Here is a 13969-nt window from a genome sequence, read left to right on the forward strand (position 1 = left end):
AAATAGAGTCATATGGAGCTGAAACACGAGTGTCCTCATACAGTAGCCTATGTCAAATGTAGGTCAGATGCAAAATGTAAACATTGAGAAAATAAGTCTTTTACATTGCTCTGTACATTAACATACAGTATATGGTCTTTTACAAATGTCTGCTATTAGATAAGGCATACTTCAAGATAACATTTGGTAAAAAGAAAAGAAAATTATATGTTTTATTTCCGTTGCCCCCTTATTTCAGCAGCGTCTCAAATTAAATACACCCCGCAAAAATACCTGTTTTACTTTTAGTGCGCAGAACTATATATATATATTTTTTTTAATTTTTGATTTTCTTTTTTCAAATGTTTGTGTACAGTAAAGTTACCAAAAGGAAAAAACTTTCATGTGTAGCTATTCCTCTATCTGTTTCTTATTCCAGCTTTTAGTGGGATGTACTGTCTCTGTACCTGTATTTCTATATTAGTTATTGATTTTTCTCTGCCCTTTTCAATAAGCTAATTAATAATAAGTCTCTTGAGAATTTTTTGCAACTGGTGGTTAAAACTGATGAACCCGGCATGGTTCACAGGAGTGAGGTCTCCACTGCCCCCTGGTGGCTAGCTGCAGGTTTCCTTCGTCTTTCTTCATGACATGGTACAACAGAACCGATGTAAACAGAACATGAGGGCCAGTGGAGGAACAAATAATCACTTACTACAGATCTGTTTACATATTGATGAAAGAGCACATTTATCCAAAGTGACATATTTACAACCCCCCCAATACTCGAAACAGCTTTTTCTGAAGTTTTTGTCACCTCCTTTAGACATTTATTTGATGTGTTTGTGGCTTTTTTCTGACAAATGTTCAGATGTTTTTGTCTCTGTTTCTGGACTTTTTTTTTTTAAGTCATTGTCGCTTTTTTGAGGTATTTTTCCAATGTTATTGTTGTTTTTGGGACTTTTATTGTTATTTTTAATGTCAATTTTATTGTTTTATTGGTTAAGTTTTTGTAGCCTTTTTGTTGGACAATTTCTATGTGGTTTTTAAAGTATAAAAAAAAAAAAAGTGTTGCTTTTGCCAACGTTTTTGCCGCTTTTTTCAAGTTTTACTTTCCAATATTTTTCTTGCTTTTTTTCAATACACGTAAACATGTCCCTGAACCTCACTAAATAGTTGGACATCTCAACCCCCCCAATGTTTACCCCAAAGTTACGCCCTTGGGCCTATAATGGCCTAATAGGGACATTAAAGTGGAGACTGTTCCTTGTTGTGTTATATTTATATTTAATAATTATATTGCTTCATTGCCAGATATGTTGATACATTACAGATATTTGATACAGACAAATAGGCAAATATGAATGTATGAAGATGATATCAGGTAGGAGAAGGTCAACAATTTAAAAACCTTTCACTCCTATGAACAATGCTCACTGAACAAGTCCTTGAGCTCATCCAAGCCCTTGTTGAGCTCCTCTGCTAACTTGCGGATTTTCTTACCAAGCGCAGACTTGAAGTCCCTCTTCTGCTTCTGACCATTCTTTCCTTCGAGATTGATGGCGAGGGCGAAGCCTTCCATCAACCCAGACGCTTTACTGTAAGCCTCTATTGCCCTTGCACTGGCTCGTCCTGTAGAGGCCAGCTGTATCATCTGTGCTACTCTCTCCGAATCCCTCCTGGCTTCAATCAGAACAGACAGATCATGCTGCTTTAGCTGCTCTAAGCCCTCGTTGATGAACTTCAAGCATTCCTGAAAATTCCCCATGAGGCCTTGGTACTCCTGGAAGGTCTTCTCGAGTTTCTTCTTGCCCTGACTGACGTTCGCCTGGAAGAACATGTTTCCTTATCTGTTAATACAGCAACTTTAAATACACAATGGTAAAATAAAAAGTTAAAACCACTAAGGGAAATCATTTTGTGTTTATATTTTCTTTTCTTTTTTTAAGTTCATCCGATGTGTTGCTGTCTGCCACAGCGATACCATTGGGGGGGGGAAAGTTTCAAGTGTTACCCCTTGTGGCTTTAACTTCATCATTTGTTCAAAATGACAACACTTGAACAAATCGTATTCTCTGTGTTTTATACAAAAGAAGATTTCAGGTATTGTTTTCTATTCTTTTTAACCATTATTGGAACACCATAGACAAGGCATTTGGTTTCTTTTCTCTTTGTCTATTATTATTCACTTTTAGGATCCAGCACCAAAGCGCCAAAGCTTTCAAAGTGTCTCTGTGAGTTGAGCACATCCATGTTCTGGATCGAGAGCAGTGAAGGCTATTAGAATCCCTTTTCCGGTGATAGTTGAGTGAATAAGTCAAAACTGCCTGCAAGCTTATCCTGTACTGTTCAGTAATTTGCTTAGTTGTGACACAATCATGGCCTATAAAGTGAGGTATAAGGTAATGGAGCCTTTTACACATTGACGTGTTTCTTTAGAAATAAACAATGGACAAATAGAGTCTTCAAACACTTGACATGTAAAGTTATTCGCTGTCAAAGTGACGTCAAAATTAATGGCAGTCAATGGTGATGGCTTGTTAGCACTAAAATCGCGTGATCACAGAAGGCTTGTATCATGTGCTGACAGTTATGTTGTCATTACTTAGAATTCCTTGCGGGGGCAACAGAAAATACGCACTATATCTTTAACACTTAAAAAGCTCAAAGACAAAACTTGCCAAAGACGGCTATGGGGACAAACTACAATTATTTGATGCAAGTAAAGTATTTTGGTAACATTTATTCTGCTAAGGTGGTATCCAAAATGGCTTAGGAGCTGGACCATAGCCTTGTAAGAGTAAAACCCTATGACACTGTATACATAAAACACTAAAGTTCTTGTAATGTCTGGTCACCTTGTTAGCGATGGCGGCTGATGCACCAGTGACGCCGCCGGCTGCAGCCACACCCACCCCAACGGCAGTCAGTGCCAGTGATAATCCCATCGTTACTGGGGCCAGAATCACCCCGGCCGCTGCTGCAACACCACCTGCTGCAGTTGTAGCTCCTCCTGTGATGCCAGCAATCTTTGTCCCCTTTGAAACCTTAAAATTAAAGGGAATGGATTATACATTTCTTCTTAAAGGTATTTGATTAGACTAGTGCTGGGTGTATCCAGAAAGAACCAGTCTTTCTACACGACTGGTTTGAAAGAAAGCATGACTCCCATCCTAAGATTAAGTGCAACATACACTGCCTTTGTGGCCTTTTTACCTTGTCCAAGTTGTCAGCAATGCAGAGCAGCTCCACAGTGTGACACTTGAGGTTTTCACCATATTTAGACATCAGTAAGAGGTAACGCTGTATAGTGATGTAGAGCTGTTCAGCTTCAACTTTGATGATCCTAGAATGTATTGACATTTTTTTGATTAGAAGTCAGCTTTAGTTAGAGGAACCTGTCCAGTCAAGTAAAAAAAATGACTTTTGTAACAAGATGCATCATCATTAGCTCGCACCAAGACCCGTGTGGCTTTATATGGCGTTTTATGTATAACTTTTTGACCTAAGAATCCCAGTCAGTCTTGAGTTAATTAGAAAACTGGTCCCTGATGAAGACCAAGTGACACTGGCGTCCACACAGATGGCGTTGCTAGTCAGTTGATCCACCAGTTTGCTCCAGACAGAACTTTCTGAACAACTACAGGATGGGTTGCCATGACATTTGGTAAAAAAAATTTTAAGATCTTTGTATTTATTTTATTAGGACAATGCACATTAATCAACATTTCTGTAAATGCGCCAGTGTTAGCCGGATGGCTAATTTTCAACTTTAGTCCTAATTACATAACATGCATGTCTTTATGGTGAGAGGAAACCAGCGCACCTGGAGGGAACCCACACAAACATGGGGAGAACATGCAAACGTCACACAGAACGACCCTGTCCGGACTGGTGATTGAAGTGTGAAGTGCCATCTTGCTGTTAGGGTTAGCAACTGAGCCCCCGTGCCGTGGTCCCCAGAGGGTGAACCAAGAACTTGAAGATGTCCTGACTTTTGTTCTAGCATTGGCCCAGCTCAAAGCTGTCCTTTATCTTGTGTAATGAGTCAACATTTACTTAAAATGTTGCACAAACAGTCATGTTCCCAGAGGATGAATCCTATGGACTTTGGTGAACTACTGGATGAATTGATTTGAAATTTAGCTTTAATGTTCCTCTATGACCCAAAATCAGCAAGACTAAAGACATTCCCTTCAGCTTTAGTTGTGCTTTGAGTTTAGTGCTGTAATAAGCAAATGTTAGCATGCTAACACACTGACCGTGGTTAACATTACCTCTGATAAACCACATCGCAACATGTAAAGATGTACTTACGTTCTTTCATTCTCTCCTCTGAGTTTGAAGTCTGTGCACAGAGTATTCCAATCTGCAAGTCAACACAACTTTAGTTCAGGAACAAGTTACCAAACACATTAAAAACACCAAGCTGTTTTTCAGACTCACCTTTCAGTCCTTTTTTCCAGTTGGAAAAAGAGATGTCATCCTGATAGAAAAAGACAAGTGAATTCAGCAAAACAAACTATAGTTGTATTCTATTGATATTGTTTTAGTGAAACAGCTTAATGATTGTAAAATAGCTACCATTCTGTGTCCATCATGAGGCTGTTCTTTTGGGGTTTTTCGAGGCAGAGGAGGAGCTTGTGGCAGACAGTTGTCAACTGGGGGCTTGGCCACCACCTGGGAAATGAGTCACAATTCAGTTTTATCAAGTGAAGATATGTACAAATAACATCTCACAGGTTTGAGGCAGTCTGATGGTTTATTTTAAATTTCCTTTGTGCCTTAAATGAATCTTAATCATCGTCATCTTTTGATTTTGCTAGTTTTGCAATTGCAGCCTTCAGACTTTTCTAAATAGGTTTGATGAATGAAATAAATGAAATATAATTTTATAATTTATATACAGTACATTTAAATTATGCTTTATTAAACTGGTGGGATCTTAAGGGCTTCTTGCTGTGATGTGCAAATAATTGTGTTTACCTTAGCTCCATATTTCCTAAAATTGGGATTTCCAAAATACTATAACATGTTTGTAGCTCACAAAGAAACTGCGGGGAACCTTTTTTTTTTCACTGCATGAGTAGAACATATTGGAAATAAAACATGCAACAACGTTACCTTTATTATTTCCAAAGTTCCATTTCCAGAATCAAATCCTCCAGAACTCTGTCTAACGCTCCACTTCTTTGGCAACACTGGTGGAGGAGTTGAGCCGACCGACCCTCCCTGAGGTCAAGTGAAAATGTCCTTCATTAAGAGTAGTAATATTTGACAGTGTTGTTGAGTGAAAGATACAAATATACTACTAATAATGTTACTGTGTGTTGCCTAATGTGTGTATGACTTTATTAGATGTCTGTTGACGTATTGTATGCAAGTTTTGAATAGTGCATCATAAAATTTGGATGGAATGATACATGCAGTATCTGTTCGGTGTATATGTCAGGACACAGAGATGCCACAGAGGTGTAGAGCACCCAGTGTTTATGAAATAATGCCATTAGCCTGCACTGTAATTAGGAATTAGATGTCAGGAACAAAGTCAAATTTAAAGTTATCAAAAATAATGATCCCAAAATGATCAATATTAGCCCATGCCCATTCAGAAAAACCAGATCATTAAAATATATCAAAATGTGATCCCATCTAGGCACCAACCTGTGGAGATTTTGTGGGAGACCGAGGAGTGGAAGTATGTTTTAACGGATTGTCGTCCTCAGTGCTGTCTGAGGGGAAATTCTTTTTCCTTGGCAACGGCACTGGTGGGATTGGCTGCAGAAAGACAGGGGCTGACACATCTAAGCATTGAGGCGGCCAATCACAGGACTTTATTAGGAAAGTATTCATTCACTCACATTTTGTGATTTTTGAAATTTGTCATTTCACTTATTTGTCTGATGTTTAGATTATAAAGTTGCTCTGAACTATGAGCCTGTATTGAACTGTAATGATCCCAATTGGAGTCAAATTCCCAACCTGACTCTAATACCCATACAAAAGATTATTTTTATTACACATCAGAAGAAAAAAAAACATTTTATCATACCTGATTTGTAAAGTCTTAGCAAAGTTAATGTTAGGTGAGAAAATGCATCTGCTTTCATTCATCAAGGTGGACTCCACCTGCTGAACTGAATCGATCTTGCCGAACCCGTCAGACAAGAGCGACCACATCTAGTCACTCACGACTTGTTTACTATAGACGGGAGTGCCAAGTGGGTTCTTACTTTCACTTTTGCTATGAACAAATACCTTGATGACTGCAGTTTAATTTATACCTTTGCAAACTGGATATTATGTGGAAATAATGCAACAGATGAAATCGATTTGTTTATTCATAAAAATAATTGCTTTGAATATGAATCTGTCTGGTCTGTCATTTTCACAGAAAATTTAATTAATTAACTGGTTCAAATTTCTTAAAAGCAAATATACCTTTTCTCCCATACAAGCTGTATAAAACTTCAATCCTTTGACAAGTTCATCTGCTGGAAGATGTCTCCCACTTCACTGAAAATTCAATTCTCAGTGTATGTTGTTTAGAGCATGTATATATTGTGTATATATTAATGTGTATGTTTTTGTTTTTGGTTGTTGCTCTCACATTGTGAGCAAGGATGCTCTAAAGGAAAATTCCTCGTATGTGTCCTCATACCTGGCAAATAAAGCTGATTTTGATTCTGATATGTGCACTGGAGACTTCAAGTTTCTACATTACATTAAATTACATTTTGGACCACAATTTGCTCTCAACCTCTCACAAAATGATGATTGCAAGTACATGTTGTAAAATTGAGCTTTAAGGTGGAAAAACTGCCATTTATTGTCAAACTCTGCACATAGTGAAACCTGGACACCAAAGTTAACCAACATTAGGCTCAATACCAAATATGTGTATTCAGTCAAATTAATTTGTTTGGTAGAATTTTGTTTGACAACAATGCAGCTTCACTCTGCCTTTAAAAACCTATAATTATCTAATTTCTTACCTTTGACATTGTGCAACTTCCCCTGCTGTAATTGAGTCGTTTCAAAATCACTCTCCTTTGCTGCTCTTACTTTCCTTCTCACCATCGAATTCTGAACGCCGATCCCAAAATCTGAGCAGGTTTTACATGAAGATGATTGACATTGCCATTCAAGCATCTGCATTCTTGTGCATTACACACCTGTTATGGTTCTGTTGTTGATGGAATGAAAAGTATTCTCTAAAGTCTAGATGTGCAACGAGGAATCGATTAATAGATTAGTTGTCAACTATTAAATGAATCGCCATCTATTTTGATAATTGATTAATCGGTTTGAGTCTTTTTATATATTTAAAAAAACATTTCTCTGATTTTAGCTTCTAAAATATGAATATTTTGTAGTTTCTTTGCTCCTCTGTGGCGGTAAACTCAATATCTTTAAGTTTGGGAAAAAACAAGAAATTTGAGGACGTCATTTTAGGCTTTGGGAAACACTGATCCACATTTTGTTTTTTACCATGTTTTACCTTTAATATTTGTTTAATGTTGTTTTTTGTTTCCTGCTTTTGCTCCTTCATCATCTGCTTCAGTTGTCTTCTTCAAGACTTTCCAGATGTGTCTTTGGTCCCATATTCAATACTGAGCTCCCAACAAGACCTTATTTATATTTAGTGTCCCAAAAAATCGTTTTTAGCACAGAATACAATTCCAAGTTGTTGGTATAGTTACTTCAAACAAGTTGCAATTGACTCTTACCTTAGAAACCGAATTTGTGTTTCTTTAAAACTCTGGTCCGTCTCTGTACATCAGTCAGGGGCAAACCTGGGGGATGGATACAGAACGGGGATGTCTTTAAGGATGATGCCTAATTATCTAATTTTCTTCTTCTTCTCTTTCCTTTTCACCAGTGGTAGACTGAATATACTCATCAATAGTACAATTTTCAATTATTGCACCTTAGTATTTTGATTTTTTTTTACTCCGCTACAGCTTTAGTTATTAGTTGCACCAAGATTAAGAACTTTCATACACATCATTTTCTAAAAATGCATTGCTGTAAATTAAACACGAAGAACTACCTCTCTTATAGCTACTACAATACAATGCTGCTTACTCGTCATTCAAAGTAGCTTGTACATACAGTATATATGTACAATATATATGTATATATTATAACACATTAAAAATTATTTCTAGTTTTTGTATATACTATTATATGTAATAGTTTCTGCAATGCCAAACAGCAGCAAGTGTTAACTCAACATTTTTTAACTTTAACACCTTACACTTAATTTGGTTTTCTGAACTTAATAAATTAATGCATGTTGATTAAATAGTTAAACCTGTTTTTCTGAAAATATTTGTGCATTAAGATTTATTGGTCACACTCTGAATGAAAAGAACAAAGTTAACCTGTGATTCTTGATTTTTAAAACTTAAAATTAAAATGTGTTTGAGTTTTCATTTCTAATATAACCTGAACTATCCTGATTGGAGTCTTGACTGGAGGACACAAAGAATCAGAATATCAGCCAATTATAATTATGAAGAAGTTGAACAATTTCAATGAAAAACATTTTATTGTGTTGGAATTGTATTAATATGTAGGTTACACTTTCATTTTGTGAAAACAAAGTGACTCAGATGAAGCATATGAAAGTACTTTCAAAAATCACATTTTGGATTGAGAGTCTTGGCAGGGAATCCGGTGTAGAGCTCATGTCCTCTGTATGGGTCTGCAGTCATAACACAAAACGCAAAACATTTATCCTCTTGCTCCATTGTAGACACGTGAAATGGAACTTCCAGAACATTATCTGGTCCAGAAAACCACTTTGATCCACAAAACTGAGCCCTGCTGTTTCCACTGTGGCTAAGGATCTTTGTGTGTTTTCTTTTGCAGCGCTTTATTTCTTGCCCTCAACAGTCCTGCCAAAGTATTCCTTCTGGAACTGCTGGAACTCCTCCTCTGTGAACAAAGACTGCGACTCCTTGGCCTTCTTGGCGGGTTTCTCTGGCCGATTCCGAGACTGTCTCCCCGAACTGTGGCTCAGGATCTGAGTGAAACAAAAGGCAAGTCAACACTGTCAGACAAACTCTGACTAGCTGGGGCGCAATGCCGTTCACCAACTTCCCTATTTTCTTCTCTTGTATTACAAACTAGCCGCGAGAGGATGTTATGGAACAAGATTTTTTTTTTTTTAACAGTGTACATGATGTACCTCACTGATAAAAGACAACCAAGACCAGCAAGAGGTTTTTGGGCTTCTCTATTTTGGAATGTTATTTAGCTAATATAACGACGAGCCGCAGCTCAGGCGTATTCTCACATCCTCCTCAGTGAACTAAAGATGTAGTTTGACCAAACTAGAGTTGGTGATTGTTGGAACACTGGAAAGACTAACTAAGACGGTGTTGGTGAGTTTTATTTTGTTTCTGTCCTGATTGAATAAAGTGTGTTTTATGATGGGTTAACAAAGTAACTGGTCTGATCTTGGTTCAGTGAAAGAGACTAACTAGAAGGTGTCCGGTTGTGTTTTTCTGCTTACGCGGAAAAGTATTTCTTTTCTGGAAATTTTGTGAATTTATTTTGTTAACTAAATAAAGGCTAAGAGATCTTTCTTACCTTCGATGTGTCAGAATCTGTTGCTTTGTAGCTTGTTCCCATGAAGTACTTGAGGTTATCGCTCATGTGACTCTTCCCCTGCTTCTTCCTGAACTCCTCTACAATCAACACCAAAGAAGAAGAGGTCATTTATGGCGTTTTCCCATTACATGGTGCCCCCCCGCCTCCATTTTCCATTGGAGATTTAGTACCGTCTCATGCGTGAGGCGAGTGTGGCTGGTCGTCATAGCGCTGCCACAGGAAACCTAACGCAACACACACACCGAACGCCGAAGGTGTGTTGTTTTTGTGTCTCGGAATATGACAACATGCCACAAGACACAAATGGCTCCAAAAAAAGCTTGAGGCAGCAATTAAAAAAAAACAAAAAAAACACCACTGGTTAAACTATTTAAAAACGTTTGTTAAGAGACTGTTGTCACTAGCCGATGTGAGTCGAGTGCAGATTTGAGTCATGCATGCGTCACTATACAAGTAGCCTACATGACGCTAACGAGAGACTTCTGTAATGTCAATACAGTAAAAATGGACCTACATAACAAAGTTCGTTCACTGCTGGCTACAAGTTAGCAATCAGACACAACAAAGGCTGTCACTTGAATGGCGTTTTGAGCTAACGTTAGCAATCTTCGGTTATTGTTTGTAATGAGAAAAGTTTTGAATTTTATGGATTTCACAAATTTCAGTATGACAAGTTATGCTGTAAACCGTTAAATCTGAGCATGCGCAACTCACATCTGCACTCAACTCACATCGGGTAGTAACCCCCCCCCCCCCCCTCCCCGTCTGATGCTAGCAATGATGACACAGTGATTAGTGATGATTCTCTTCAACCAATCAGTAGTCTGCAGGTTTTCACCTCGCCTTTTGGTATCGCCTCAGCTTGCTTGGAACCTCAACGGAAGTGATACTAATAAAAAAAAGTACCTGTTAGCAATTACCGGGGACTTTTTCATAATGGAAAAACAAAAAAAGACAAGTAGAGTTGATGCGAGCCAAGCCGAGCAGGTAACATGTATTGGAAAAACGCCATTAGAGTAAGAAGGCATTACAGATGTAATACAAAACACCACAGGGCTTCTAACATTCCCTCCATTAACTAGGGATGCTTTTAAGATACAATGTTCTATTTTCAGCTGCACATTTGTGAAATTACACATGAAAATTATACTTTAAGAGGATAGGATGTTTCCCTGTGAACACCGATGCTGTGCAGCAAGAATATAAGCAGACTAGTCACGCTTTGCCAGACCTTTCTCCACAGCGTTGCGGAGGAGGGTCTGGCTAGTCCACACAGCATTCCGGGATGGGAGAAAAGCGAGCTGTGCTTTATTGGAATTTTTTAAAACCAATCACAATTGTCTTGGCTGGTGCAAAGCACCGGACGGAGCAATGGCGCCGCTGCAAAATGGCCCCAGGAAGGAACTTGTTTTGATGGAACGAGTGTACATTCAAAAGTTGTTTTAGACGTGCAACAGAAAACTCAGATTGGACAGATAGTCTAGCTAGCTGTCTGGATTTACCCTGCAGAGACCTGAGGAGCAGTTAACCGTAGTCCTCAGAAATCGGCTGGAGTTTGATATAACAGCACAAAGAAAGGAATTTTCCAGCAGCACCTTGACAATCCCGGAAATGAAACGTTGTCGATATAGAAATGAGCGGACTGACCCACTGCAGACTTGATTCTCTTGTCTTTGACTGTAGCTTTGCTCTTGCCGGGACCCAGGCGACCCTGCAGCCGCTTCACCTGCTTGGTGACTCCCTGCCGGTTTGTGCTCACCAGCTCCATTACCTTGGCCGAGCTGGGGGTCTGCTGCTTCTTCTTTTGGACCTTTTGGACATCTAAGACATAGAGAAAGAGAGAAAACCAACGTTACGCTGCAAACAAGCCTCTGTGTAGGCCTACTAACATTACCACTTGGGATTTTGTAATGATTTGGATTTTGAACAGTGCACTTTATTGAATACAATAGCCAAGCGTTTGGTGGTTTTACCTGCACAAATGTACATTTAATTAGTTTTCCTCTGTTTCTTAATTTTAAAAAGTATACTTTTATTTTAATTTGTACAAGTAAAAAAAAAATCACCTATTAGAGCTCTTGAACTTGTAGTGGGTTGTTTTAGAATTACATGATCAACTAGAATAAAAAAAGTAGAATTTCAGCAGCATTACGGGAAAACGTCCACCACGCCTGTAAGCAAGCTTTAACGAGAAAACAACACTCACTACATTGGTCTCGGCAGACCATAGACCGTTAATATTAATGAATCAATAATATACGGTCTATGAGGCAGACAAACGGACGCTAATGTCCAATGCTAACTGTTAGCCAACTGTAATAAAGCTAGAAAGGCTAAAGGCTAAACTGACCTTTGATATCATCGTTCAGCAGCTGCAGTCCTCTCCTGATCAACGACGCCGACATCCTGATGTAACAATATCAAGTTTAGTTCTAGTGACTAAGGTTAAAAGCTACATCGAGAAGAAATCGCCTTTAATTCTGAGCAGCAACGCGTGTGAATCTGTCAACATCCGGTAAGCGCCGGTAACTCCTGTGCACCACTTGAAAGCAACCGGCTGGAAAACTGTCCAAAATGTGTAAAGTTCCCCCGTGGGAACTTCTTACTTCTATGCATACCCCAAAGCGGTGGAGAAATGGCTCTGGCTACTGCCACTACTACTACTAGGCCGTGTATTACTACTACTGCTGCTGCTACTGCTGCTGCTGATACTACTACTACTACTAGCCTACTACTCCTACCAAGCTACTACTACTACTACTAATAATACATTCAGTACAAACCAATAATGATAATACATTCAGTACAACACAATAATAATAATACATTCAGTACAACATAATAATAATAATACATTCAGTACAACATAATAATAATAATACATTCAATACAAAACAAGGGGGAGGGGAGAAATGGACTTTTCAGCATGAGCCTGTCTCTCTCAGCCCCTACCATCATATCACTTGTCTGCTGTACAATTAATTGTCTTATTGGCTATATTAGCCCTTGTACACAATCTGGACTGTGGTCGTAACATCTACATCTTACATCTTATAATGTATTTCCTGTTATACATTATTCTTATTCAATCAGTTAGTTTATAGGTTGTTATGTTTATATTTTATAGTCATATTTAATCATGATCTGTTCATGTACTGCACTGTTCAATCCCTGCTTTCCCTGCGTTTCACTTTTTCACATTCATTACCATTGCACACAGTCTACCTTTGTATCTTTCCTTATGACGGTCATTGCTTTTCTTCGAGTGAATTTTATATTAATCTTATGTAGATGTTGTTGTTGTTGTATGTTAGATTGTTTATATACATGTGTGTATATGTGTGTGTTGTGTTATGGTTGTCTTGCTGCTGGATGCCTAACATTTTCTCTGGGATGAATAAAGTCTCTATCCATCTATCTATCTATCTATCTATCTATCTATCTATCTATCTATCTATCTATCTATCTATCTATCTATCTATCTATCTATCTATCTATCTATCTATCTATCTATCTATCTACATATAGCCTATAGTTTGAGCAAACTGAGGGATCATCAGTGTCCCTCAACATAGACAAGCACCAACAGAGCAAACTCCACACTAGAATATGTTCAGAGAAAAAGAAAAGTAGGCCTATGAAACAATGGATTGCAGACATAAGAGGAGCGCACATTATCAGCAGCTGTAGCATCATAGTCTTGTATGGCAACAAAAAGGTTTTTATGTGCAGTAAAAGGTCATGAGAAGAAGAAAGTTGTCCTCAAATGTGTTTTAGAGCCAATCCCATATTCACAACCATTGTGCATTGTTGTGAATATGTGATGGAGCGGGTAGCGTATAACCAACTGCAAGAGGAGGGGACTAAATAGTTAGGCCTACATCCTGGAAAAATCCAATTGGCCTACTTTTATTTTTGGTGTTATGCCTACTTACTTTCCGTGACACACCTAATTTTGCTGTCTCCACCCTTAGCTACCTTTAAGAATTTAAATAAATAAATAGATAAATATCCAAACTCATCTGAGAGTAAAAGAAGACCGGCAGCGTTACAACACAGGTTAATCCAATGTGTATGTTTGCTGCTTCGGATCAGAAATGAATGCATGCAGAAAGACAGGCTGTCACTTTGGAATTTGGACTAAGGCTTCTTCAAATTTCAGTAGGCTATGGGTATGACAAAATGTGATTGTGTAGTGACTCGCAGGCTTATTTGTAAATGCATGCACATGTTACACAGTTTACAGAATAGCCCGCACAGTTGCTGATTCCAAAGCTGTCATTAGTGTAGCGCGTCACCGGTTCCTATCACTTTCAGCTGTTGCACGGTAATGCGCTCTCTCTCTCACTCTCTCTCTCTTTCTCTCTCT

General features: G+C 38.3%; 2 protein-coding genes across 2 annotated transcripts; both read right to left on the minus strand.

Annotated features, from left to right (window-relative positions):
• Positions 1 to 1327: 1327 nt before the first annotated feature.
• Positions 1328 to 7185, minus strand: LOC117952470 (apolipoprotein L3-like). The gene is made up of 9 exons (XM_034884787.1): positions 6975 to 7185; positions 5644 to 5757; positions 5104 to 5211; positions 4564 to 4659; positions 4426 to 4465; positions 4297 to 4348; positions 3196 to 3325; positions 2838 to 3026; positions 1328 to 1807 (listed from the first exon to the last, which is right to left on the minus strand). The coding sequence occupies exons 1-9, from the start codon at positions 6981 to 6983 to the stop codon at positions 1400 to 1402; spliced, it is 1146 nt and encodes a 381-aa protein (XP_034740678.1). The 5' UTR covers positions 6984 to 7185; the 3' UTR covers positions 1328 to 1399.
• Positions 7186 to 8631: 1446 nt separating this feature from the next.
• On the minus strand, positions 8632 to 12187 carry rps19bp1 (ribosomal protein S19 binding protein 1). Its single transcript, XM_034885027.1, has 4 exons — positions 11951 to 12187; positions 11248 to 11421; positions 9580 to 9677; positions 8632 to 9010 (listed from the first exon to the last, which is right to left on the minus strand). The coding sequence occupies exons 1-4, from the start codon at positions 12003 to 12005 to the stop codon at positions 8861 to 8863; spliced, it is 477 nt and encodes a 158-aa protein (XP_034740918.1). The 5' UTR covers positions 12006 to 12187; the 3' UTR covers positions 8632 to 8860.
• Between the last annotated feature and the right edge of the window lie 1782 nt (positions 12188 to 13969).

Source organism: Etheostoma cragini, chromosome 2 (genome assembly GCF_013103735.1).
Source record: "Etheostoma cragini isolate CJK2018 chromosome 2, CSU_Ecrag_1.0, whole genome shotgun sequence".
In the NCBI taxonomy this organism is placed as follows: Eukaryota; Metazoa; Chordata; class Actinopteri; order Perciformes; family Percidae; genus Etheostoma; species Etheostoma cragini.

Coding starts and splice junctions, on each gene's coding strand:
- LOC117952470 (XM_034884787.1), bottom strand. Junction 4,466..4,563: donor CTCATGATGGACACAGAATG/GTAGCTATTTTA, acceptor TTTTTCTATCAG/GATGACATCTCTTTTTCCAA. Junction 3,027..3,195: donor TTGCTGACAACTTGGACAAG/GTAAAAAGGCCA, acceptor TTTAATTTTAAG/GTTTCAAAGGGGACAAAGAT.
- rps19bp1 (XM_034885027.1), bottom strand. CDS start 12,005: ATGTCGGCGTCGTTGATCAGGAGAGGACTGCAGCTGCTGAACGATGAT. Junction 11,422..11,950: donor GCTGAACGATGATATCAAAG/GTCAGTTTAGCC, acceptor TCTATGTCTTAG/ATGTCCAAAAGGTCCAAAAG. Junction 9,678..11,247: donor GAGAATCAAGTCTGCAGTGG/GTCAGTCCGCTC, acceptor TGTTGATTGTAG/AGGAGTTCAGGAAGAAGCAG.